Source organism: Dipodomys merriami, unplaced genomic scaffold, assembly GCF_024711535.1.
Source record: "Dipodomys merriami isolate MVZ:Mamm:240054 unplaced genomic scaffold, mDipMer1.0.p SCAF_41, whole genome shotgun sequence".
Lineage (NCBI taxonomy): Eukaryota > Metazoa > Chordata > Mammalia > Rodentia > Heteromyidae > Dipodomys > Dipodomys merriami.
This window is the reverse complement of record NW_027205715.1, coordinates 3,394,036-3,418,992: the sequence shown is the minus strand read 5'-3', so window position 1 is coordinate 3,418,992 and position 24,957 is coordinate 3,394,036. Positions and strand designations below refer to the sequence as shown.

General features: G+C 53.7%; 2 protein-coding genes across 2 annotated transcripts; both read right to left on the bottom strand.

The window, feature by feature from the left end:
• Positions 1-3,010: 3,010 nt before the first annotated feature.
• On the bottom strand, positions 3,011-15,122 carry Cx3cl1 (C-X3-C motif chemokine ligand 1). The gene is made up of 3 exons (XM_069992367.1): positions 14,951-15,122; positions 8,385-8,505; positions 3,011-6,036 (listed from the first exon to the last, which is right to left on the bottom strand). Exons 1-3 carry the CDS (start codon positions 15,018-15,020, stop codon positions 5,028-5,030), a joined length of 1,200 nt encoding a protein of 399 aa, XP_069848468.1. The 5' UTR covers positions 15,021-15,122; the 3' UTR covers positions 3,011-5,027.
• A 5,427-nt stretch (positions 15,123-20,549) lies between these two features.
• Positions 20,550-24,601, bottom strand: Ccl22 (C-C motif chemokine ligand 22). Its single transcript, XM_069992664.1, has 3 exons — positions 24,519-24,601; positions 23,091-23,214; positions 20,550-22,141 (listed from the first exon to the last, which is right to left on the bottom strand). The coding sequence occupies exons 1-3, from the start codon at positions 24,589-24,591 to the stop codon at positions 22,060-22,062; spliced, it is 279 nt and encodes a 92-aa protein (XP_069848765.1). The 5' UTR covers positions 24,592-24,601; the 3' UTR covers positions 20,550-22,059.
• Positions 24,602-24,957: the final 356 nt, after the last annotated feature.

The following is a 24,957-nucleotide window of genomic DNA, read 5'->3' as shown; positions in this document are numbered from 1 at the left end:
ACAAGCTATGCAGTCCCTACTGGTCAGAGATAGAATCTTTTCTAATTTGAGAAGATTAGGAAGGTCCCTGGGGGTTCTATCTGTTGATCTTGGCTCTGACCCAGGACAAGCCAGCCTGGCCTGGATCTCATTCTAAAGTCCCTGCAGCTGAGTCCTATTTGTGGAGGAAGCATGTGACTGAGTGAACAGAAGTACCTGGGCTGTGGCCTCCCAGCATTCACTCACACACACACACACACACACACACACACACACACACACACACACACACACACACACACACACACACACACACACACACACACACAGGGGCAGCTAAGTATGTGTGTGAAGTACACACATAATAAACACACACATTCACACAGTCCCCCCTTTCCCCAGGCATCTATTATTCAACTTGAAGCTGGAAATTCCCAGCCATTCATTTCTGTGTTTTTCTGTCTGGCCTCACCCTTCTGGGAATGTCCAGAGGGCAGAGAGGAGTGAGTGGGGATTACAGCCAAAGGCCCAGGGGAGAAAGAAGGACCTGGCCAGCTTCTGCCAAAGGGTTGGTCACTGGTTATAGGTGGGTGGGAGGGCAGAGACTTGTGTAGAGTGCTGTGACACCCTACCCTGGAAGGCAGGACATGGTGGAGCTGGAGGCAGGGGAGGGATGGGGTTTCTGCAGCTTGAGGGTACAAGTTCCCAACGCCCCCTCTCCCCCACCTCCCAGATGAGCAGTATGAAGTGAGTTTCCAGAACTGGCAGCTCACATGACCAGAAATGGCACTTACGATTCACATTCCGGAGAAAGAGTGAGAGGAGAGGTGCAGGTCACAACACAGATAGAACTGCTGGGCACTGGGAGATGTTAAAAAATGATGGCTAGCCGGGCGCTGGTGGCTCACACCTGTAATCCTAGCTACTCAGGAGGCTGAGATCTGAGGATCACAGTTCAAAGCCAGCCCGGGCAGGAAAGACTGTGAGACTCCTATCTCCAATAACCACCAGAAAACCGGAAGTGGCACTGTAGCTCAAGTGGTAGAGCGCTTAAGGGACAGCGCCCAGGCCCAGAGTTCAAGCCCCACGACCCACAAAAAAAAAAAAAAATGATGGCTATTGTCCTTCCTGTTACTGGATTATCACCTTAGTGGTGGGAATTGCTTCAACTAGTTCAATGCATCTGCAACTGAAAAAGAAACCAGAATACACACACACACACACACACACACACACACACACACACACACACACACACACACACACACACACACACACACACACACACACACACACACACACACACACCACCCCTCTCCCCCGCTGATGTTTCCTGTAGGGTGGAGTGGGTGAGGAGGTGGGACGGTGGCTGCGGCCTGCTTCTTCCAGTGAAGGGTGCATGAACTAGGAGTCTGGGCAAAGCAGAATGAGATCCCCACTGCCAGGGGACAGCTTGGTATCAATCACAGATTCTCCTAGAAACCACAAACCCAAACCTGGGAGGTGGTGAGGCTGGGAGGGGCTCAGCAGGCAGCCTCATTTCAGGGACCAGCAGGGAGCAGAAGCAAAATCCTGTATAAAATCCACTAGGGTCTGCCAGTGAATGGCTTTTTTTTTTTTTTGTCAGTCTTGGGACTTGAACTCAGGGCCTGGGCACTGTCTCTGAGCTCTTTTGCTCAAGGCTAGCCCTCTACCACTTTGAGCCACTGTGCCACTTCCAGTTTGCTGAGTAGTTTGTTGGAGATAAGAGTCTCATAAACTTTGCTACTGGGGTTGGCTTTGAACTGTGATCCTCAGTTCTCAATCTCCTGAGTAGCTAGGATTACAGGCGTGAGCCACTGGCACCCGGCCCTGCCCTTGAACTGCTTTTGATGGAGACTCGAGGCCCCAAGAACAATATCCTTAAGAATGACCAAGACAATGGCATTGGATAGGGCATGTGGCCAGGCATCTGGGAGAGGGAATAGTAGGAAACTAATATCCTGCTTGGGCCTGGGCACCACTGCCAGGCTAGGATAGAGGACATGGGTCATGGGTCAGATCTTTTGAGTCACCTGACAGAACATAGGAAGGTGAAATTTTGTATGTAGTTTCCTGACACTAACGTAATCCTCTAATTTTTAAAAATACCATATAAACATAGAAGCCAAGAGGTTCTAAGATGATAAGGTGTTCTGATATGCAATAAACTTTTAGTTTTGGCTGGCCTTGGAGCTTGAATTCAAGACTTGATCACTGTCCCTGAGTTTTTTTGTTTTTGTTTTTGTGGGGCTTGAACTCTGGGTCTAGGCTCTGTCCCTCAGCTCTTCAGCTCAAGGCTAGCTCTCTACCGCTTAAGCCACAGCTCTACTTCTGGCTTTTTTTTTAAGTAGTGAATTAGAGATAAGAGTATTGTGGACTATCGTGTTTGAGTTGGCTTTGAATTACAATCCTCAGATCTTAGCCTCATGAGTAGCTAGAATTAAAGGTGTGAGCCACCAGCATGGGTTGCAATCAGCTGTTAGTAAAGCTTCAAGTATGAGAAGTCATTGATGCCAGAGCAATTTCATAATGTCATGGTGTAGAGACTGTGCCTCCTAGAATTCAGGAAGGGCTGTCCATCAACAGTGGGAAGATGTGGGCACTTGTGATGCTCCCAACCTAAAAGTTGGCACATGGAAGCCACCAGGAGGCTCATACCAGTCACATCCATGCCCTCCCAGGTCCCTTGGGAAAGCCCTCTTTGGTCTTTCAGCTGATCTAGGAGTGCGTCAAGGCAGTGGTCCCATTTGCTCCCCTGAGTCACTGACTCATCACTGACAGAATGGGTCTTCATGAGGAACAGACATTACACTACAGTGCTACAACCCCAGAGAGGTGAAGGCCCTGGCCCAACCTCACACAGCTGGGCAGAACAGAGCCCAGACCCAGAGCCCCTGGGATAACTGCAAAATATCTCTGGCTCCCCTACCAGGTCGGGTGGAGACAGGGTACCTCTGCCCTTCCCGTGTTCCCTCCCATTCCCAAGTCTGCTCCAGAAAAAGCCCCTGTGTTTGACTCACAAGACTTTTAAATTTTATTAGTAAAATACAAAATGGCACAGACATTGATAATGAGGGCTGAAAAAGCAAAAGGACCCATCGACTCCTTCTAAAGTCCTCCCCAGCTTGTCCTTGGCTGCTGGGAGGAACCAAAGCCAGGGAAGGGGGACTCCCTACCTCCAGCAGCCCTAGAAGGTTGCCCCAGCCAGGAGGGCAGAGGTGGGCGGGAGGATTTGCTCCCTTCCCCATCCTCTCCTCCATAGCCCACAGCTGTTTTCATCCACCTGCCAAGGTGTGAGTCACTGGCCCAGCCCAGGAGAGGCTCTGCAGGTGGAGGACAAAGGTCAGTCTTGGGGACAAACATGATAAGCTGCCACCAGGGGCGCTGAGGAGCCAGATCTGCAGGTCCAACTCTGGCTGTGGGGTGCTGGCCAGACCATACACCTCCAGGCGTGGCCATCTTCGGCCACCACCAAACAAACCCTGGACTTTGTGCCCACTGCTCCCCACTCCTCCCCACAAGGCAAAGTCTCTTCCACAAATACACACACGACTTCTCATTCACCTTCTATGGGGGCAAAGGTGAGAGGAGAAGGGATTTCCCATCCACCTTCCGTGGGTGCGAAGGTGAGAGGATTCAAAACGTGCTATCAGGGGACAAAAGGTAGAAGGAGGCCAGGTGCTGGTGGCTCACGCCTGTAATCCTAGCTACTCAGGAGGCTGAGATCTGAGGATCGTGGTTCAAAGCCAGAAAACCGGAAGTGGCACCGTGGCTCAAGCTTGCCTCAAGCTGAAGAGCTCAAGGACAAGGCCCAGGCCCAGAGTTCAAGCCCCCACAACTGAGGGGAAAAAACAAAAGTAGAAGGGGAAGGGGACTGGGACCACAGAAAAACCCCTGGCTATGTGGGACCACAGCAAGCCATTGCTGCATGAGTCCCCAAACAGATGCCCCAAGTGCAGCCCCCTCCAGCAGCTCCTTTTACACAGCATCATGGCCTAGAGGTGGGGCGGGGGGGTGCTGCCTCCTGCCCCACCCCACTCCTCATCCTTCTGGAAGGGCTGTGGAGGTGGAACAGGGAGTCTGGCCAGGGCACAGAGGGGCCTTCAGAGCTGCCTTCTAACTCCTACAGCTGCCCAGCCCACAAGGTCCAAAGAAGTGCCAGTCCAATGGACATCTGCAGCTGTCCTTCGTGCTCTGCTGCTGAGGGCTGGGAGCTGCATCCAGGGGCTGGAGCCAAGGGATGAGTAGTGTCAGTGGGTGCAAGTTATTGCCACCTGCCGGCCATCCCTCTTCTCCTTTACAGATGGCTGTCCTGTTGGGTGGAGGGTGGAGCTGGGGCTGGAAGCCCAGTCTTCAGACAAAGCAAACTTTTACTACCAGGAAAAATAAACAAAAAACAAAACACCACCTCAAAGCCACCAAACACTCTCATCTGGCTCTCTGTGACACCAGAAGCTTTGCAGGCAGCAGTCCCAGGACACACAGCACTGGCCTCATGCAAGACAAGACAGGACCTGGGTTGGGAGGTGGGTTCTGTACAAGGGTCAGGAAGAGAGAGAGATAGCACCGCAGCTGCCCAGGGGTGGCTGGCGACTGCAGCAGGACCAGGAGATGCAGGAGGGCTCGGGGAAGAAAGGGGTCCGGGAGGAGGGGCCGGGCCAGCTGCTTCTTTGGGAGATGGGAGGACCACGTGCTCATAGGGTGAAGAGGATCAGGAGCTGGGCAGTCAATAAATAATTGTTCACTGGGGCTGGGATGGTGTCAGGGAGCCTCTAACCAGCCAGCAGCAGAGGAGTGTGCAGGTCTGGGAGCATCGGAGGCCACCTCCTCTGCCCCTGGTAGGTGGAGAAAGGTCAAGGGTGGCCTCCTGGGCCACCCCTGGGGTCTTGGAGCAGCTGGAGGACCCCGGCTCTCCATTCCTATCATTCCAGCTCAGGCCAGGCCCAGGGGTGAGGGTGGGAATGAAGGTGGGGGGGGGCCCCAGGCACCTTCTGAATCAAACAACAGGATGCCAACAGGTAGGTTGCTCACACTGGCACCAGGACGTATGAGTTGCTGCCACAGCTGCGGGGGACGTAACGAAGACCTTCCACCATCTCCCCCGCCATCTTGCGGGGGCAACCCTGAAGGCTCTGGTAAGCAAACATGGCCACCCCCAAACAGAAGAGGAGACCAAGGAAGGCCAGCAGCCCCACCGCCTGCCTCCGGGTGGCTGCCTGCGAGTCGGGGACAGGAGTCATCAGGACACTGAGCCTCTGGGGGTCTGCTGTGGCATGGATGGGCTCCTCAGCCTTGGGGGACCAGCTACCAGAAGCCACTGGTTCCCTGCTGGGGGCCCCTTCAGAGGAGAGGGAGTTCACAGAAGGATGAGCCATACTACCAGGCACCCAGTCCTGGAAAACACTGGTGTAAGCTGGAGCAGGACCCATCTCTTCAGGTTCCAGAGAGTTCTCTGGGCTGGGGCTCTGTTCCTGGACCCATATTGGTTGGCCTACAGACCCAACATTCTCCTCTGGGGCTAGCTGTGAAATGGTGGGGGTCTGGATGGAGGAGGCCTGAGTGGAGGGGGCCTGGGTGGAGAGGGCAGGCAAGGAAGGGGTTTCAACCCGGAGGCCGGAGCCCTGCCACTCCATGGTAGTAGACATGGAACCTGCATTGGAAATCTCAGTGCCCTCAGGCCTGCCTATAGGCTCTCCATCATAAGCCTTGGACGTTGGGGGCTGCCCGGTCCTCAAGGATGTAGACACTTCTACCAGCAGCTCTGGGGATGTCCCTGTGGGCCTCCAGGCCTCCTGGGAAGAAGCAGTCAGCTCGGAACTCTTGCTCTCCCCTGTGGCGGCAGCCTCTACCATGGCAGGCTGGGGAGGTCCCCTGGAGGTGGGGTTGGTCCCCAGCTTCACCACACCGATTTGCTTCTCAAATGTACCACCATTCTGACTCAGTGTAGCCGCTCTCTCATCCAGTTGCTTCATCACTTTTTGGACCCACGGCTCCTCTGGGTTAGCACAGAAGCGTCTGTGTTCTATTGTCTCCAAGCTACAAGGGAAGAGGACAGGGATCAATGATGCCCAGAAACCAGAAAGCCTAGGTCTGCACATAAGCAGACCTAGCTGGAATCTCAACCCCACTTACTAGAGATAAAGCTTGGACCACTCAGCTTCTGAGGCCTGAGGCCTCACCTGAAACATGGAGTCAGGCTTGTCTACCTTGGGAGACCTGTCACCCCAGAAGAACTAGGACAAGGATATTCTCAGGAGGAAGAACTCTCTGCCACACCACCACCTCCTCCTCCTCTTCCTCCTCCTCCTCCTCCTCCTTCTTCTTCTTCTTTTTGTTGGCCATGGAGCTTGAACTCAACACCTAGGCACTGTCCCTCAGCTCTTGTGCTCAAGGCAAGAGCTTTACCACTTTGAGCCACTTGTCTCATGGACAAGTCTCGTGGACTTCCCTGCCCAGGCTGGCTTTGAACCAAGATCCTCAGATCTCAGCCTCCTGAGTAGCTAGGATTACAGGTGTGGGCCACCAGCACATGGCTAGGACCCTGTTGAAGGCCAAGAAAGTTCCAGACAAATAGAGACTGCCAGTCACCCTACTTCTGTGTTGTTAAAAATAGTAATAATACAAGCTGGTTGCTGGTGGCTTACACCTGTAATGCTAGTTATATGGGAGGCTGGGATCCTGCCCACCCAGGGCAGGACAGTCTGTGAGATTTTTATCTCCACTTACCCACACAAAAGCCAGAAGTAGAGCTATTGCTCAAGTGGTAGATCACTAGCCTCAAGAAAAGTGCCCAGCCCCTGAGTTCGAGCCCCAGTGCCAGCACAAAATTAATCATAATCATAATCAGTATTAATGGCCCTATTGTTGCCATTGTGCCAGGAGTTTCCAATTGGGAGCAGATGACACAGATGTTCTCTGACATCAGGTATAGACAAGTGGGCTCCGCAGTGGGAACTCCTCACTCTGGAAGTTTACATCACTAAGTCCTGTGCCCAGCTCTCCTCCCTGATTCAGGGCTACAACCATCCTCTGGACCCCCAAGCCTCCCCTCCCAGTGTGTGCCCTGAGCTAAAGCCCCATATCTGGTGGCCCCATTGGGATCTTGAATGTGTGGCTGGCTCACCCCTGAGGCTATAGTGGAGAGCTGGATGAGCCCCGCTGTCCATGCCACAGCCTGAAAGGTAGTTGGGCCCCATTTTACAGGTGGGCAAATCAAGGTGGAATGTGCCTGGCCCCAGGATACTAGGAAGCCAGAGAAGTCCAGGAAGCCAGGATGGCCCTGCAGATCCCTTTGGAGGGGGACGGGGAAACCATGTTGCCCCTTCCCCACTTCCCAGGTCTCCACCACCTGGAAGACAGCCAGTATTTGGGGGCATCTGGTAGAATCAATCCTTGGTGGGTGAGCAGAGAAATCAGGCAGGAGCAGGCTCCATACCTGTTAGAAACTACATGAGTAAGGAGAGGACATGCTGGGCTAGATGCAAAGGGCCAAAGGCCACTTCCTGCTGCCAGACTTGGCTGGCCCAGATTGCTCTAGGGCTCAGAGTCAGTCCTGGTGAAGGATCTCAGGACTAGGGGATGGGATCAGTGATCCCAAGATACTTCAAGAGGAACAAGGGGCCAAGATGATCAGGATTCTCTAGCAGCCAAAAGAAAATGGCTAAGCAATTTGTGCACGTGTGTGTGTGCATGCGTGTGTACGTGTGTGCACGCGCGTGTGCGCATGCGCTGAGGCTTGAACTCAGTGTCTTGTGCTTTCCCTTAGCTGTTTTGCTCAAAGCTGGCTTTCTACCACTTGAGCACAGTTCCACTTCTGGTTTAATTGGAGCTAAGAGTCTCATAGACTTTCCTGCCTGGGGCTGGCTTTGAACTGCAATCCTCAGATCTGAGCCTCCTGAGTAGCTAAGATTATAGGCATGAGCCACCTGCATCAAGCTACAAAAATGGCTCAGCTTGATCTGGCCCCAAAGCCTCCTAAGGCTCTGTGTCCTGGCTTGTCACATGGCACTGGTGATCTCAGCCACTTGGCCCTGCCAATCCCAGCTCCCCATGTTCTGGAGAAGGAAATCAACTGTAGAAGGCAGGCAGTGTAATCAGGGGCCAGGACCTGTGCTGTAAGACCCATGCTTTGCTTCCCCATCCCTCAGGGATCTAGTGGGGTGGGGGTGGGGCTCAACCCAGTAGGAATTACCACTGTCAGTAGCTGCTCCAGGCCAATAAACTGGGACATTTAGGAAGCCATCTATCACCTCCGTCTGTGGCACAGGGACTGGGGACAGTGATGTGGCCGTGGGGCCGGGAGCAAGGGCCTTTGGTGGGGAGCCCAGGGTGAGGCAGGCAGGGGTGAAGAGACTGCTGGGGGCCGGGGAGGCCGGGGTACCTACATGATAGCACGCTTGCCGCATGACTCCTGGTTCCACCAGTACCGGTTGAGTAATTTCACTGGGATCTTGGAGGTCATCCTGTGGCACATGATGCTGCATTTCGTTACACCCTGGTGCTGTCCTGTGTCCACAGAGGTCTCTGGTCAGCAGGGTTGTCCAGGGGCATTTGGTTTCCATTGTCCCCACCATTACCACCCAAGACAGAGCCGCATACCTTCAACTCCTCCTCCTCCTCCTCCTTCTCCTCCTCCTCCTCCTCCTCCTCTCAAGCGGGCTGGACCTCTAGTTCCTGTGACATGCAATTACTCTATACACTCTCATGGAGGCTGAGGGACTGGTGAAGAGGAGTCTTATTTATAAAACTTATTTTATCTGGTGTACAGGACGTGTCTAATTTTTTTTAATGAGGCTGTGATTGCTGGCCATACAACTAGCAAGTGAGGGACAGGCTCTCCTACGAGGCTGCTCCATGGCCCTGCCCATCCCCCTTGCTCTGCCTTTAGCTGGGTAAAGTTACCGGCTTAGCCTTAGCCCCGTGTGTGAACTACCCCTCTCCTTCCCATGTGTGAACTATACCTCTCCTTCTTGGGCATCTTCATGTTCATGACTCCCAGACCTTTATCCATCCCAACACATTTCCCATGCCCAGCCTATGTGATGCTAGCACACACCAACAAACACGCTGGCACATATATGCACCCAACCTAGCACGAGTGCACGAGTGCACACACAGCCGAGCAATATGCTTCATTAAATAGGTTAAGTACAGCCACCATGTGAGGGCGGGGCTTCTGCCAGATACATGCCTAATGGAGAAGTGGTACTTGTAAGCCAGACACCAGTGGTTCTCTCGAGTGCTATTCTAGCCACATGGCAGACTGAAAATGGGAGGATCATAGACAGGAAGGTCTATCAGACTTTTTCTCCCAGCAACTCCCGGAGGTCTAAAATAGGAGGATCAGGATCCAGGCACTTCCCAGACAGGAAGTGACATCTTATCTCAAAAATAACCAGGGAAGCCAGGCAACAGTGAATGGCTCATGCCTACAATCCTAGCTACTTGGGAGGAGGAATGTGAGATTCTTGAGGAAGAATGGCAGAATGGGATGAGCAGGGCATGCAGATGGCTGAGAACCAAGTGAACCAATGGGAAACACAGGACAGGACAAAATAGAACAGAGATGAAGGTGAAGGGACCCAATTATTTCACATAAACATGTGATGTAGTTTGCATTCTATTTCTATCCCATTTCTGTCTCTCCCGCTACTCAAACTCCTCCAGCAGGCCGACAGCACACTGCATGTGTGCTGTGTACACACTGTGTGTGCGCTGGAGGCTCAGGGAAGATGGGTCCAAAAAAAGAGAGTGAGAGAGAGCGAGAGAGCGAGAGAGCGAGCGAGCGAGAGAGAGAGAGAGAGAGAGAGAGAGAGAGAGAGAGAGAGAGAGAGAGAGAGAGAGAGAGAGAGAGAGCGATCTTGAGTTTGGTCAGGTTTCTAGAAGGGTTTGCAAACATCCAGAATCCAGGCCTGTGAGGAAGACATAGGAAGATTTAAGCAGCCTCAGACCTTACCTGAAAAATAGCTTAAAGTAAAACAAGGCTGGGGGTGTGGCTCAAGTGGTATAGCATCTGCCTGAGTAAAAACCCTGAGTTCAAAATCCAGTACCATCAAATAGTTAAATACCCACAAAACAATAAAACTAGGCAAAGAGCCAATCCCCACCCCCAATCTTTCTCGCTCCCAGGAATCTGCCACCTCCTCTCCCCATAACTCCCTGTTGTTACTGCCCGCCTCATCTTGTGGGAAGGGTTTTTAGGGCTATAGGTCTGGGCTGGGTCCTCAAGGGGCTGTAACTGTCATTCCTGGGAGAGAAGGAAGGTTGTTTCTGAGGAGCCTGATATGAAGTCACAGATCCTGTTTCCTCTGGGTTCTCAGAATGGCCCAGCTGCAGCCTTCCTGGGTCCTGGGGATGGAGCCAGGTGGGTGGCCACCACTGCTGGTCTGGCAAGGGTCTCCCTGGGGGAAGCCCCAGGACAAATAGCCCTGAGCAAGCTGAAACACAGGAGAAGGGAGGCTATGTAGTGGGTGAGAGGAGGCCCCCAGAGTTGAAAGGCCACTGCCCACCTGCAGGGCTGTAAAGAGCCAGCCACAAAGGCACTTGGGGCCCTGAGTCCCCCCACCTTCTACCCCAGTGCTCTTGGCTGAGCTCAGGGCTTGGTCCTACTAGGGAGGCTTTGTACAAACCCAGGGAGGCCTTTGCCTTCCTGGGGCCAAGGTTTGTTTTTCTATAAAGGGAGATGAGGCTCCAGCCCGCCAGTCATCTGCTCTCAAATGAGCATCCGAAGAACAGCAGGGACCTTGTCTGTCTCGGTGTCAGTTTTTTCTAACATCAAGCACAAAGTATGTACTCAATAAATGTTCAGAAAATAAAGCCATGTCTCAGTCCACTCATCTCTCCTTTATACTCTGACCCATTTACCCATCCATCCATCTATCCATCCATGCACCTAGCTGCTCATCCATCTAGCTACCTGCCATATCTCCATCATCCATCCATCTACTATCTCTCCATCTTCCATCCATCCATCCATCATCTCTCTACCTATTTGCTTCTCCATCCACCCATTCATTTCTCCACCTACCCCTCCCTCTTTCCATTTGTTCCTCCCTCCCTTCACCCTATCCACTCATCCATTCATCCACCATCTCTCCATCATCCATCCCTGTACCATGTCTCCATCATCTATTTATCCATCCACTCTCTCTCTCCATTATTCTTCAGCCATCCATCGGCCATATATCATTCATTCATCCATTTCTCCCCTTTTCCCTTTACTCCTCCCTTCTTCACTCCATCCCATCCACCAATCTACCTACCCATTTGTCCTCTCCTGTCAATCTCCTGCTCACCCTGTGTACATAACTATCTCCTCTCATTGCCTACTCATTCTCATCCATCCACCTACCCACTCCAGTCACCCACCTGGCATCTGTCCATCTTCTCCTACCATTCATCTCCCACAAGCTCATCCACCAATCATCCATCCACCCACCCACCCATCCATCCATCCATCCACCCACCCACCCATCCATCCACCCACCCACCCACCCATCCATCCATCCATCCACCCACCCATCCACCCACCCACCCACCCACCCATTCATCCATCTATCCATCCATCCATCCATCCATCCATCCATCCATCCACCCACCCATCCATCCATCCACCCACCCACCCATTCATCCATCTATCCATCCATCCATCCATCCATCCATCCATCCATCCACCCACCCATCCATCCATCCACCCACCCACCCACCCACCCACCCATTCATCCATCTATCCATCCATCCATCCATCCATCCATCCATCCATCCATCCATCCATCCATCTATCATGGCTCATAAGCACATGCTGAAATACTTCCCAGTCCACACAGACTCTTGTCTTAAACGCTGATCTCTTCCTGAGCAGGTGCTGGGGCTAGGTTGATAGCAAGCACCTCAGTCCCCATAAATGCCAGGACTGCCCTTCATCCAGTCAGCCACACGCTGCTTCCTGCTTCTGGCCTGGCCCTGTGCTGGGTGCTGTGAGGCCCAGGGACATGAACAAGGCCTGTCTCTGTGCTCTGTAGGCTCCCAGCCCTACAGGCAGGTAAAACACACCAAGCAAGGCTTAGAGCTTGGGGGCGGAGGTACACCTACTTGCATCAAGCCCTGTGTTCATCACATGCACATCTGCTCTTATAAATTCCCAATGGCTCTGCAAAAGGAGTATTGTTATCTCTTTTATTTGTGGGAGGAGGTGCATAAGCTAAGAATCAGAGAAGTTAAGCCACTTGTTCTAGGCCACACAGCTACTAGTGGCAGAACTGTTTCCACCCAGGACCTAGAGATACCAGCATTGCCACAGATACCTGGCAGAAACAGCACATTCTTGAATATACTACAATCATCCAGGGGTAGGGGTAGGAGTCATGGAGAGACCAGAGAGGAGGCAATGTAAGAGATAAGGCAAGGCTTGCTGGTGTGCTCTGTAGGCTGGCCCCAGGACAGCTAGGAGGCTGAGAGCCACTGGGTTTGGAGGTTCTGCATCGTGTTTAGCAGTGTCTGGCTCTACCCACTACATAGCAGGAGTACCTCCGAACTGCAAACAGTGAGAGCTTTGGAAGAACCAAAAATGTCTCCAAAAACTGTCAAATAGGAGGGTCAAAGTTACCCACTGAGGACCCGCTCTAGCCTTCTCCACCTTCCTCTCCCCTATCCCCTCTCCCCTCCCCACTCTCCCCCTTCACTCTTTTGATGATCTTCTTTTCTAAGGACCCAAGGCTTCACTGACTGCAGTGTCCCTCTTCTCTTCTGGAATTTCAGCATCTCAAGAGCCAGGACCTTTGTCCCCTTCGTTCCCTGGGGGGGTGGCCCTGGCCCCCCCTAGGTGTGCTTGTCAATAAGCAGGCATCTAACACATCATCACCAAATGGATGGGCAGAATGCATTATGGAAATGCGTTGTGACACAGAAACCTTAAGCAACTGAGGAACAGAGGACAGCTTATTGACATTGGATGGGGGCCTGCATCTGACATCTAAATTTTCCTCTCCTACCCCCTCCTCCCCCACCGTGAGCAGTGGCGAAGGCTCTAACAGCTGAGAACAGATTTTTTTCTTTTCTTTTTCTTGCCGGGACTTGAGTGGGAGTGAATGCGTCAGTGCTGGGGAGAAAAATTCCCTGCTTTGACTTGCATCCGCAGGTTTGTTATATAAAGCGCGGAGCGGCTGCCTGACACAGCCCTGCAGACCCACATTTGGGGCTGACGCAGCAGCGGCCTTGAAGCTGGGGCCCCCCACGGGGAGGAGCTCAGACAGGACCTGGCAAGATGTCTGGTTTTGCTGGAGAAGAAACTGAGGCTCAGGAAGGTTGGCATGATGCTCTGTCTCTCAGCAAAACCACGACGAATATGAGGGGCTCAGGTTTGAAGACACCCTAGACTAGAATCCTCCTCTGTCCCCCAATTACCCTCACAGACAGTAGCCTCCTCACCAGACAGGCAGTAACTGTACATATGTCCCACACAGTATGTGGGACCAGAGAGGGACACACAGCTGCTCAGGGACACCACAGTAAGGTACTGGCAAAGCACTCTTAATTTGACACCCACACCCATTTCCCAGTGCTCACTGTCCCCAAACACCTCAAGCCTCAGGGCTCAAGCTCAGGTATTGGGGCCCAAGCAGCAGTTTGCTTCCAACCCCTACCCCTCACTCCTCACCTCCTCCCACTCCCTTTTGCTCTGGTGGTTCTGCTCCCATGGAGATATCCTGGAGTCTGGGACTTGTTCTCATTCTCCTAGACTAGCTGTGCATGCTCAGGCAAAGTGCCACCTTCTCTGAGCATCCACCTCCTGGATGAGCTGCCCCAGTGGTGGTAGGGGGTGGAGGGAGGGCCCACAGAAATGGTGACAACAGAGAAGCCTTGCTCTCCCCCTGCTTCAAGACCTCTCCTGGTCTACCGGTTAGCTGTGCCTTTTCAGGCCTGTGTCTAAACCTCTCTGGGTTTCCAGAGATGGCTACACCTTGCTCTACCAGGTCCTCACCTACAGAAAGCAAGTGATTATAGATGAAAGCCTTCCCTACACTGGCAGGGGAGGAGGAGGAGGAGATGGCAGAGACCCGACCAGTGCAGACCAGCGCAGCCATGACAAGCCCCATCCCAAACTGCAGTGACCTTGACCTTCACGAGTCCTGACTCCCCTTCTCCTGGGGAGCCTTGACATCGAGGACAGGAGAGAGTCCTCAGCGCCCGGGGGCTGGAGCCAAGGCGACCCTGGCGGGAAGACCCACCTCCTCCCCACGGAGCGCCTCCCAGGCCTCCCAGCCTCTCCACATCCGCAGCCCCGCGCCCCGCGCCCCGCGCCCCGCGCCCCCCGCCCCCGGCCCGGGCCGCCTGCAGCCACCCGGCTCTCAGGCCGCCGCAGGGCTGCGGCTGGAGGGGAAATCTCCCCAAGGTGTGCGGTGCTGCACCCCACGCAGTCCTTCCCCTTCCCCAGCAGCGCCCTCCCCCAGCCCCGTGTGAGGTCTGGGGTCCCCAGGTCGGGCCTGGGGGTCCCTGGTGTCAGGCCTGGGGGTTCCTGGTGTCTGGCGTGGGGGGTGGCAGTATCGGGGCTGGGGGGCCCCTGGTGTCAGGCCTGGGGGACCCCTGGTGTCGGGCGTGGGGGGTGGCGATGTCGGGCCTGGGGGGGGTCCCTGGTGTCAGGCCTGGGGGGGTCCCCGAAGTCTGGCCTGGGGGGTCCCTGGTGTCAGGCCTGGGGGGTCCCTGGTGTCGGGCCTGGGGGGTCCCCGATGTCGGGCCTGGGGGAGGTCCCTGGTGTCGGGCGTGGGGGGTGGCGGTGTCGGGGCTGGGGGGGTCCCCGATGTCGGGCCTGGGGGTCCCTGGTGTCGGGCGTGGGGAGTGGCGGTGGCGGGCGGAGGGGGTGTGTCGGGGCCGGGGTCCCTGGATGGGGGCCGGGGTCCCCGGCGCGGGGCCCGGGCCCGCTCCCCTCCTGGCCCCTGCCCCAGGCCTCACTCACCAGCCAGCAGCGCGGTCAGATGGCACAGCGCGGCCAGGCGCAGCAGCCAGGGCAGCGGGCTGGGAGCCATGGCGGAGGGTGGGCGCGGGCGCCGGGGCAGGCGAGCGGGCGCGGGTCGGAGCGCAGGGCTGTCCCTCCGCCGCCCAGCTCCGTCGCTTTTTATAATGGGGCTCGGCTGCCTCCGCCTCCGGCCCCCGCGGGGAGGGAGCGCGGGGCGCAGCGGCGCTGGATTCCCGGGGACGTTGCCAAGGAACCGGCGGTTCGCCGCGCTCCGCCGCCGCCGCCGCCGCCCGCTGCAGAGGCGGCGCCCGCTCGGCCCGGCTCCCGCGCCCGCGCCCGCGCCCGCCCCGGCCAGGCCTCGCACCCGCCCCGGCCCGGCCCGGCCCCCGCCCTGCCAGCCTGCGACGCCCGGGTTCAAAGGGCCGAGTCTCCTCCCGGGTGCACCCCCCCCCCCCGGCGGCTGGCCCTGCCCCCATCCTACGTGGAGGACCGGCCGGTGCGCCCCCCACGCCTCCCCAAGCCAGGCCTGACAAGCTTCCCGCCCCCTTTACTCCATGAGGGAGCCCCAACTTTCACCCCCAAGCTCCAAACTGAGCTTGCCGGGCACCTTGCTCATGGCTGCACTCTGAGCCAGCGCCAGGCAGGGACGTGTGTGCTGGGACAATGATGAAATCCCTCTTCTTACAGACGGGTGGGGAGACTGAGGCCCGGTGGGCCAGGGTGGGGGCAGAGCCGTTCTCGGTCAGACAGAACTTTGGGGTGGAGAAGCCTCCTTCCACCACCCCAGTGAAGAGAGTTCAAGGACAGGCTGGGACACAGAATGCAGCCCTGGCCTCTAGCTTCCAGCCTCCAGCTCCCCAGCCTCCTTTTCTGCTTTTGCATGGCTCCCGCCCGTCTCAAGCCCTGGCTCCATGTTAACCACACAGCACAGCCCTGGGGCCTTCTTACCATCAAGCCATAATGCCACCTTCTCGTGGGGTGCAATTCTGTGTACAGAAGAGGGGAGCCCGCTCACCCACAGGGAAAGCAGCCTTGACCTTCCAGGTACTTCTTCCATGAGACCAGGCAGGACCAGTCAGCAGTGGTTAGGTGAGCGCAGCACAGCTGCCTTCTGGAACCTTCCTTCCCCAAAGGCAGGAGTGATCATCCAGCAGTTCAGAACTGTGGAGCATAAGCCTTGTCCAGTCTCAGCCTTGGAATGAACTGTGCTGGCCAGGTGAGCCCCTAGCCAGAGAGAAGACCAGTTTGTCTGGGAACCTGTGTCCCAGGTTCTGCTGGGACCCCCTCATTCTCTCCTGCCCACCCCATCCTGGGCAGTTGGGTCACCTGCGGGCACGGTGGGAAGGCTGGATGCTTATTGTGTGTGGGAGCCACATTGGCAGAGGTCAGTGTGACAGGCGTTCAGAGAACCTTGCCAGCAGATAGCAGATAAGCTAGACTGTCTGGAATTTCCAAAGTCTTATTTGATAGCTGGAGAGACTTAGATACAGAGAGGGACAGGGAGTGATCAAATCAAAGTCCTCAACTATTTGTAGAATGCTGCAAAAGTGGAGGTCAGGGCACAGGAAAGTGGGAAAGGAGAGGGAAAAGAAGAAAGGAGGAGGGCTGGGAAGGTGGCTCAGTGGTACAGTGCTTGCCTTGCATGCATGAGGTCCTGGGTTCTATTCTTCAGCACCACATAAGCAGAAAAAGCCAGAAGTGGTGCTGTGGCTCAAGTGGTAGAGCGCTAGCCTTGAGCTGAAGAGCTGAGGGACAGCACCCAGGCCCAGAGTTCAGGATCCACAACCAACAAAAAGAAGGAGTAGAAGAAGGAGAAGGAGGAGAAAGGAGGAGAAAGATAAAGGAAAAGGAGATGGGGGAGGAGGTAAGAAAGGTAAGGATATGCTGGTTCTGAGGCTTGAACTCAGGGGCTGGGAGCTGTCCCTGATCTATCATGCACAAGGCTAGTGCTCTCCCACTTGAGCCACAGCTCCACTTCCAACCTTTCTGGTGGTTAATTAGAGATAAAAGTCTCATGGCCATTCCTGTCCAGGCTAGCTTCAAATCTCGATTCTCAAATCTCAGCCTCCTGCATAATTAGGATTACAGTGTTCAACTTGCTTTTAATTTTGAACCAGGATCCAGTCTAGGTCTATATATGGTCGAGGGTTACTTTCTTTTTGGCTTTTTGTTTGTTTGTTTGTTTGTTTGCCAGTCATGGTGCCTGAACTCTGGGCCTGAGCACTGTCCCCCAGCTCTTCAGCTCAAGGCTGGTGCTCTACTACTTGAGCCACAGCACCACTTCCAGCTTTTTCTGCTTATGATGCTGAGAAATCGAACCCAGGGCCTCATGCATGCAAGACAAGTACTCTATCACTGAGCCACCTTCCCAGCCCCTCTTTTTGTTTCTTTTTTAGATGACATAAATGTTCATTGTTTTTGTTTTGTTTTGTTTTTGAATAACACTGACTTTGGAATTGACTTTGCATTGTCTTGGAAAAAAAGTTCTCATTCTCTACTCACCAACGTATTTCCTTGTGACTCATGTAATGTATTCCTTTATCTCATATTATTTCCTATAAACCAGAATTGAGCTCTGCAGGCCCATTTAGACCAGGGTTACATGCTCTTGGCAAGGGTCCACTGGAATAATTCTGGGTATTTCACCCTTCAGTGACAGCAGGCAAACACGGTCACAGCTATTGGTCTATGGACTGATGATGGATGAGCCATTTCTCCACTGCAGTGTTTTCCCTTGTAACTCAGGAAGGCTGGCTCCAGGCAGGATTTTGACACCTACTCAGATAGAGGGAAGAGACTAGTCAAGATGAAAGGTTCAGTTGCCCCCTTCAGGACATGGCTCCAGGCCTTTGGCTCTGAGGATGGGGTCATGAGAGAGGCTATGATTGGACCATAGTATGAAAGATTCTGAAGCCAAGTAAAGAACAAAAGCAAAGGAAAGATGGGAAGGCTTTGAGACAAGGGATAACTAGAAATGACAGTTATAAAAGTGGACCCAAGGGCTGGGAATATGCCTAGCATGCATGAAGCCCTGGGTTCAATTCCTCAGTACCACATAAACAGAAAAAGCCAGAAGTGGTATTGGGCTCAAATAGTAGAGTGCTAGCCTTGAGCAAAAAAGCTCAGGGACAGTGCCTGAGTTCAAGCCCCAGGATTGGGAAAAATTAAAAAGTGGACACAGGCCAGGTACTGGTGGCTCACATGAGCTGGGAAGGTGGCTCAGTGGTAGAGCGCTTGCCTTGCATGCATGAGGCCCTGGGTTCGATTCCTCAGCACCACATAAGCAAAAAGAAAAAAGCCAGAAGTGGTGTTGTGGCTCAAGTGGTAGAGCACTAGCCTTGAGCTGAAGAGCTGAGGGACAGCACCCAGGCCCAGAGTTCAGGCCCCAAGACTGGACCCCCCCAAAAAAACAAAAAACAAAAAATAAAAACTGATGGCTCACATGTAATCCTAGCTACTCAGGAAGCTGAGATCTGAGGATCATAGTTCAAAGCCAGCCCAGGCAGGAAAGTTCATGAGACTCTTTTTTTTTTTTTTTCTTTTGGGTCCGGTTGTGGGGTCTGAACTCTGGGCCTGGGCGCTGTCCCTCAGCTCTTCAGCTCAAGGCTAGCACTCTACCACTATGAGCCACAGCGCCACTTCCGGCTTTTTTCTTTTTTGCTTATATGGTGCTGAGGAATCGAACCCAGGGCCTCAGGCTTGCAAGGCAAGAGCTCTACCACTGAGCCACCTTCCCAGCCCCTCATGAGACTCTTATGTCCAATAAACTGTCACTAAAAAACCTGAAGTGGAACTGTAGTTCAGGTGATAGAGCACTAAATGAGCAAAAGAAGCTGGGGGATAGTGTCCAGGCCCTAAGTTCAAGCCCCAGGACAGGAAAAAAAAAATAATAGCAAGCAGGCAAGAAAGAAGGCACAGATGCAATGCATATCCTGCAAAATTAAGAAAATTGAGGGAAGGGGTGGGTTGGGAGGGATGGAGAGAATGATGAAAGTGTGATATTGATCAAGTTGTGTTTTATTCAAAAACTGCTTTGTTAAATGGGATAAGAAAAATGTATTTTAAAAGGAAAAAGGAAAAGGAAAGTGGGTATATGAGCCAGGTGCAGTGGCTCACGGCACAGGAGGTAGAGATCAGGATTATGATGCAAGGCCAAACGGGAGGAAAAAAGTTAACAAAGCCAGATTTAGTGATGTATACATTTAATCCCAGCTTAAGTAGGAGTCTTAAGTAGGAGGATCATGATCTAAAGTTGGCCTAGGCAAATGTAAGACCTTATTTTAAAAAATAAAGCTAAGGTCTTGAAACATGACTCAGGTGGCAGAGTGTTTGCCTAGCGAATATAAGGTCCTGAATTTGAACCTTAGTACTGCACCCCATAAAAGAAAAGTAGACCAGGGGAAAGCAGGTTTCCTGTGTGGTCACTGGGTGTGTTTCCCAATACATCCAGGGAGTATCCCTGCCCACAACTGCCTCAAATGACCAGGATCTGGGCTGGGTGCCCCAGGGGGCAGAGAACCTGTGCTGTGCTTGAAGGACATGAGGGGTCCCCCACTTTGGAAGCAGAACAAAGATGAGGAGATAAGGGTGGGGGGACCTGAGGCTTCTTGCAGGACTTGGGGGAGGGAGGGAAGTCGAGCCGGTCCCCTGGGGGTGGGGGGGGCACAGACTTGCCTTCTCTTGTCCCCTGACTGGCAGGGAAATCCCACAGGGAGCCTGACGTGGAGGGGACAGCATGTGACAGATGAAGAGGCTGCCATCTTGGCAGGGCCAGCAGTGTCGGGTGCCTGGAAGAAGGGGGCTAAGCCAGTGGGAAAGCAGGATCTTTAGTGGATTCCAGCACCAGATGACCCCCTCACACAGCCTGGCTCTGCTTCTCAGCATCTACTGTGGTCAGAGTGGTTGTAGGGACTCCACCAACAGCACATGGCAGCGTGGTGGGCACTACCTCTGGCCTGGCTCATGGCATCCTGGCACCACAATCCTCCTTCTCTTCCCCTCTCTCATGGAGCAGGGTGGAGCCATGAGAAGCAGAGGAAGGGGCTGGAGGACACCTGCTAGAGTGTGTCATGCAGGCTGGGTGCTGGTGGCTCACGCCTGTAATCCTAGCTACTCAGGAGACTGAGATCTGAGGATCGTGGTTCAAAGCCAGCCCAGGCAGGAAAGTCTGTGAGACTCTGATCTCCAACAAACCACCAGAAAACTGGAAGTGGTGCTGTGGCTCAAGTGGTAGAGTGCCAGCCTTGAGCTGAAGAGCACAGGGACAGCGCCTCGGCCCAGAGTTCAAGCCCCACAACCGAAAAACAAAAACAAAAAAGTGTCACCCGGGCGGGCATTGAACAGCTGCCTGGAAGTCCAGATGGAATGGCTGGGTCTGTAAGGCCTCCTGATCCTGGTCCCTGGGCCGCCTGGCCAGGTGGCTGAGAGCTCCGGAACACACACCTTCACTTCCCAGTTGACACCCATGTGATTGATTGCCTGTCTGGCCCGTGTCCACTCACCGTAGGAAGCCATGTGGTGTTTCAGTGTCAGATCCCCCACTGTGGGAGACAGGGACTGTGATGCCTGCCGTAGCTCACAAGGACCACAACCAAGCCGATACCGTTGGAAACTATTTATTTTCCAGAAGGTCTAAGCAGCAACAGCATGACATAGGAGGGATTCTGGGACTCGGAGAGCTCTGTTCATGGCCAGCACCCTTCCCCGACATGCTGTGGTGTGTACCCCACCACAGCCAGCTGCCTCTGGGGGCCAGGAAAGTGCCACCTCATGTATCCATCCCCTTTACTATCTAAAATTCTCCCATTCAGCCACTTGGTCCCATAGTTACCCTCCTTTCCTATATAAAGATAACCATAGTGTATAATACTGAGCCAAGGTAGTCGTTGACACTATATCAAGAATTTGCTTTTCACCCTCCCCCACGGTATAACCCTTGCTTTCACTGTATTTGATGTTGGTATAATTTGTGGAGGGGAAGGGAAAAAACAAATCGTTTAGGGATACAAGTGGGCCCATTGCAACAATGAGATGTACAAGTCGTTATGTCCAAAAACGAACCTTACAACTTTGATGGGGGGGTGGGGGGAGTATGGGAAGGGATAGGAAGAGGAAACAAAGAGGAGGCAACAATGCTTGATAAGAAATGTACTCGTTATCTTGCCCATGTAATTGTAACTCCTCTGTACAATATTCTCAAAAAAAATTAATAAATAAAATTAAAAAATAAAAAAGAATTTGCTTTTCAGCTATTGAAGGAAGGAAACAAGGGAATTGGAAGGGGGCAAGCTTGACAGGTCTAAGTGTTGGGACCTGGAAGTCTAATAGAAGAACAAGCAAAAAGACCCAATGTGAGGTTGAAATAAGATGATGACCCAGCTAATTAGAAGGATGAGCTCTCTGTGTTCCAGGTAATTGGTGTTTGTGGAGGGTGGGGAGAAGTTACTTTCACCTATTCAGTCTGAAGACCCCTTCTGAGCCGGGATTCTAAGCCGGGATCAGTGCTGGAGTCCAGAAGTCAAGGAGCAGTGAGGACAAGGGAGGCAGGAAGTTTTCCATTCACCCAGTGAGGCTGGAAGACAAGCCCTGCACCCCAGGAATCATGAGCAGACTGCGGTCAGGTCTGTCAAGAGCAAGCAGAGGGCCAGCTGGCCAGGCAAGTCTGGGAAGTGAAACTTGCTGGTGCCTGTTTGGGCCCAGCAGAGCCGTGGAGGGCGGGGCATCTGGACACAGCAGGCAGTGGGAGATGCATTCTGGGTACCAGCAACCTCCCGGGAGAGATCCACACTGGAAAATGGCATGGGCTTGGAGAGTGGGACCGGGTGGTTAGGGGAGGGAGATGGGGGGGGGGAGCAGGGGACCAGGCAGAGCTGTGACCTTGCCAGGGAAGAAATGGGCTGGTCTCTGTCCCCCTCTGGCTACACTGGGGCAGAAGAGGGATGAGGAGGTTGGAAAGGAGAGGTTGTGGGTGGGAGGCCTGGAGGTGCCAGATGCAAGGATGGAAGTGGAGGAATGCAAAGAAGCTTGGTAGATGCTGGAATGGCAGAGAGGCAGGGCACGGTGAGCCTTCCTGGAACAGCCAAGGCTAAGGTCATCAGAGCCCGAGGTCCTTAGCCCAACTTCCGGAGTAGCTTCTTCACCCAAGGCATTCTGGGATTGGCACAGATTTCCAGGCCCCTGATGGTTTCCAAGCTAGAGGGAGGAAATGCCAAGAGGCACATCTCAGTGTGGGTGTGAGGATGCCACACATCCCTGACAGCTTAGCTTTTATGAGACATGTACTGTAGGTGGGGCTCAGCATTGACGAGCCATTGATGAAATGTGGTATGCAGACCACATTTCTCTAAGGGAAGAAGGGCAGGGAGCCCTGCAAGTCTTTTCTGGACCCTCAGCTCCTGAGACTATCAGCCTAGTCCTGGGCCACAAAATAAAATTTCAAGTCACGAAATAAAATTTCAGGCCACAAAATAAAATTTCCAGCCGGGCGCTGGTGGCTCACGCCTGTAATCCTAGCTACTCAGGAGGCTGAGATCTGAGGATCGCGGTTCAAAGCCAGCCCGGGCAGGAGAGACCGTGAGACTCCTATCTCCAATAAACCACCAGAAAACCGGAAGTGGCGCTGTAGCTCAAGTGGTAGAGCGCTCGCCTTGAGCTGAAGAGCTGAGGGACAGCGCCCAAGCCCAGAGTTCAAGCCCCACGACCGACCAAAAAATAAAATAAAATAAAATAAAATTTCCAAGGGTCTCATGATGTCACTGACATTGCCTTGCAACCAGGAGTTGGGGACTTGGGTGCCTGTCCATCTGGGTTAAATTCTAGCTCTGCCATTTCTTAGCAAGCCACGGAGCTCCTCAAAGCCTCAGTTTCGACACCATGGATTGAAGAGTTGATGAATGAATACACACTGACATGCTCAGAAAAGCATGCCCCATGCATCTAGCCCTGGCCTGCTATCCGGGATATTCTAGGTGTCCCATGATATTGACTGATACATGTATTTGTCTTTATTCTTGGCACACCCAAGCCTGGACTGGGCCATTGCTCCCAGCCAAGCCTCCTGGCCTCCCTTCAGAGCCTAGCTGCTTCTCCTTCACCCCTGGGCTACCTCTAAAACCCTGTGGCCCCAGTCTCCCCCACTCACACGACACCGGGCCTGTGGCAGGAGTCCGAGGTCCAGTAGACACGCCTTATCACAGACAGGGGCAGGGCACGGCGGATGTAGTCACGGCAGCAGACACTGTCCTCCACGTTGGTGCCATAAGGGGCTGCAGAGGGATAGGCAGAGGACACGGAGGTCAGCTGTGGCCCCAAAGCCCTTACACTGGTCATTCAATTTTATTCTGCAGCCTCAGAAACCATACTTTGGGGCTCTGAAATGCCAACTGGGCTCAAAGCCTCCATATACTCTGGTAGGGTCAGCTCTAGGAATTAGGTTCCAAGAACCCCCAGGCTTCTGGAAGGAGCCTTTGAGGCTTCCTATTCAGAATGAGATCTAAGGACCAGCAGCATGGCTCACCTGGGAGCCTGGGAGATGCTCTCTGCCCCTCCCCTCCCTGCCAACCCCACCTGTGTGCAAATAGCACTGAGAGGTTGCTTCAACTCTGTCTCCTCCATCCCCTTTCCCAGAGCTCCAAGGAGATGATTACAGTCCAGAGAAGGAGAAGCACGGGACCAAGGCCACATGGCAAAACTGGGGTAGAGCCAGGACCAAGACTCGCACAGGGGATAGGCACACAGCTTTGGGTTCAAGTCCTGCTCTGCCCTGAATTGCCAGATCACCTTGGTCAAGTCATTGAACATCCTTGAGTTTCATTTCCTCCTCTCACCAAAGGAGTAATAACAATCCTGACTTTCTGGGGGTGGTGCTGGGATGTCTCTCTGGAAACCCCAGACCTATGAGCCTTGATTTGTCATGACTGCCTGACTCCCACCCACTCCAGTGTTTGCTTTTCTGTCTGGCTTGGTGCTCCAATGAGGTGGAGAAGAGGCTTCAGAGCAAAGCCAGGTGATGGGAAGTCAGGGCCAGCTTCTCAGGATCCTGACCCCAAGGGCCCTCTGCCTCACATCCTAAGACCCTATGTTCCAGAGGTCTAGGGCAGGAGATTCCCCCAAGTCAGCTGAAACAGGTTCTAGAAGCAAGCCTCCAATATTGCCCATTTAAGCTGGGCACTGGTGGCTCATGTCTGTAATCCAAGCACTTGGGAGGCCAAGATCTGAGGATCCTGGTTCGAAGCCAGCCTGGGCAAGAAAGGACATGAGACTCTTATCTCCAACTAGCTAGCAGAAAGCTGTAGTCCAAGTGGTAGAGAATCAGCCTTGAGCAAGGGATAGTTCCCAGGACCTGAGTTCAAGCCCTAGTACCAGCACAAAAAAGACTGCCCATTAGAGAGAGAGAAAGAGTGAGAGTAACATAGAGGCCCAGAGAAGCACCGTAATGAATCCGAAGCTACAGAACCAGTGGCAGATTGGGCTCTTGTGCTCCTAGTCTAGTGCTCGTTCCTGGAAAGGAAAAAGATGGCTTCGTTTCAGCCCTGGCCTCCACAGAAAGCCGTCCCATGCCCAAGCTCACCTGAATCACTTGCTTGAAACACCATGAAAAGCAGGAGCAGGGCTGCCAGGAGTGGGGCTTGTAGGCCGGCCATGCTCACAGGCCCAGGCCAGGTGTCTACTGGCCAGAGGATGCGGAGGACTGGTATTTAAGCACAGCCCCCACCCACCCGCCTTGAATTCCTGTCTTAGTCACATCACACTGGGAGACGAAGACATTGGCAAGAGAAGTTCTCAGTTCCTCCACTGGTGGGGAACCACTTAGAGGGGACCCCCCAACCCCGTGCTAACCCTGCATCTCTAGAGACTTGTAAAATCCCCTGGCCTGAGCGCCCCGTGTTCTGTTTGTGGTGTGGCCCCAGGCATGTCCTGGCGGCCCCAGGGACTTCCTTCTCCAGATGGAGTTGGAGAGTTGGGTTTACAGGCCAACTCGTGCATCTCAGAACAGGAGCCAGTGCCTG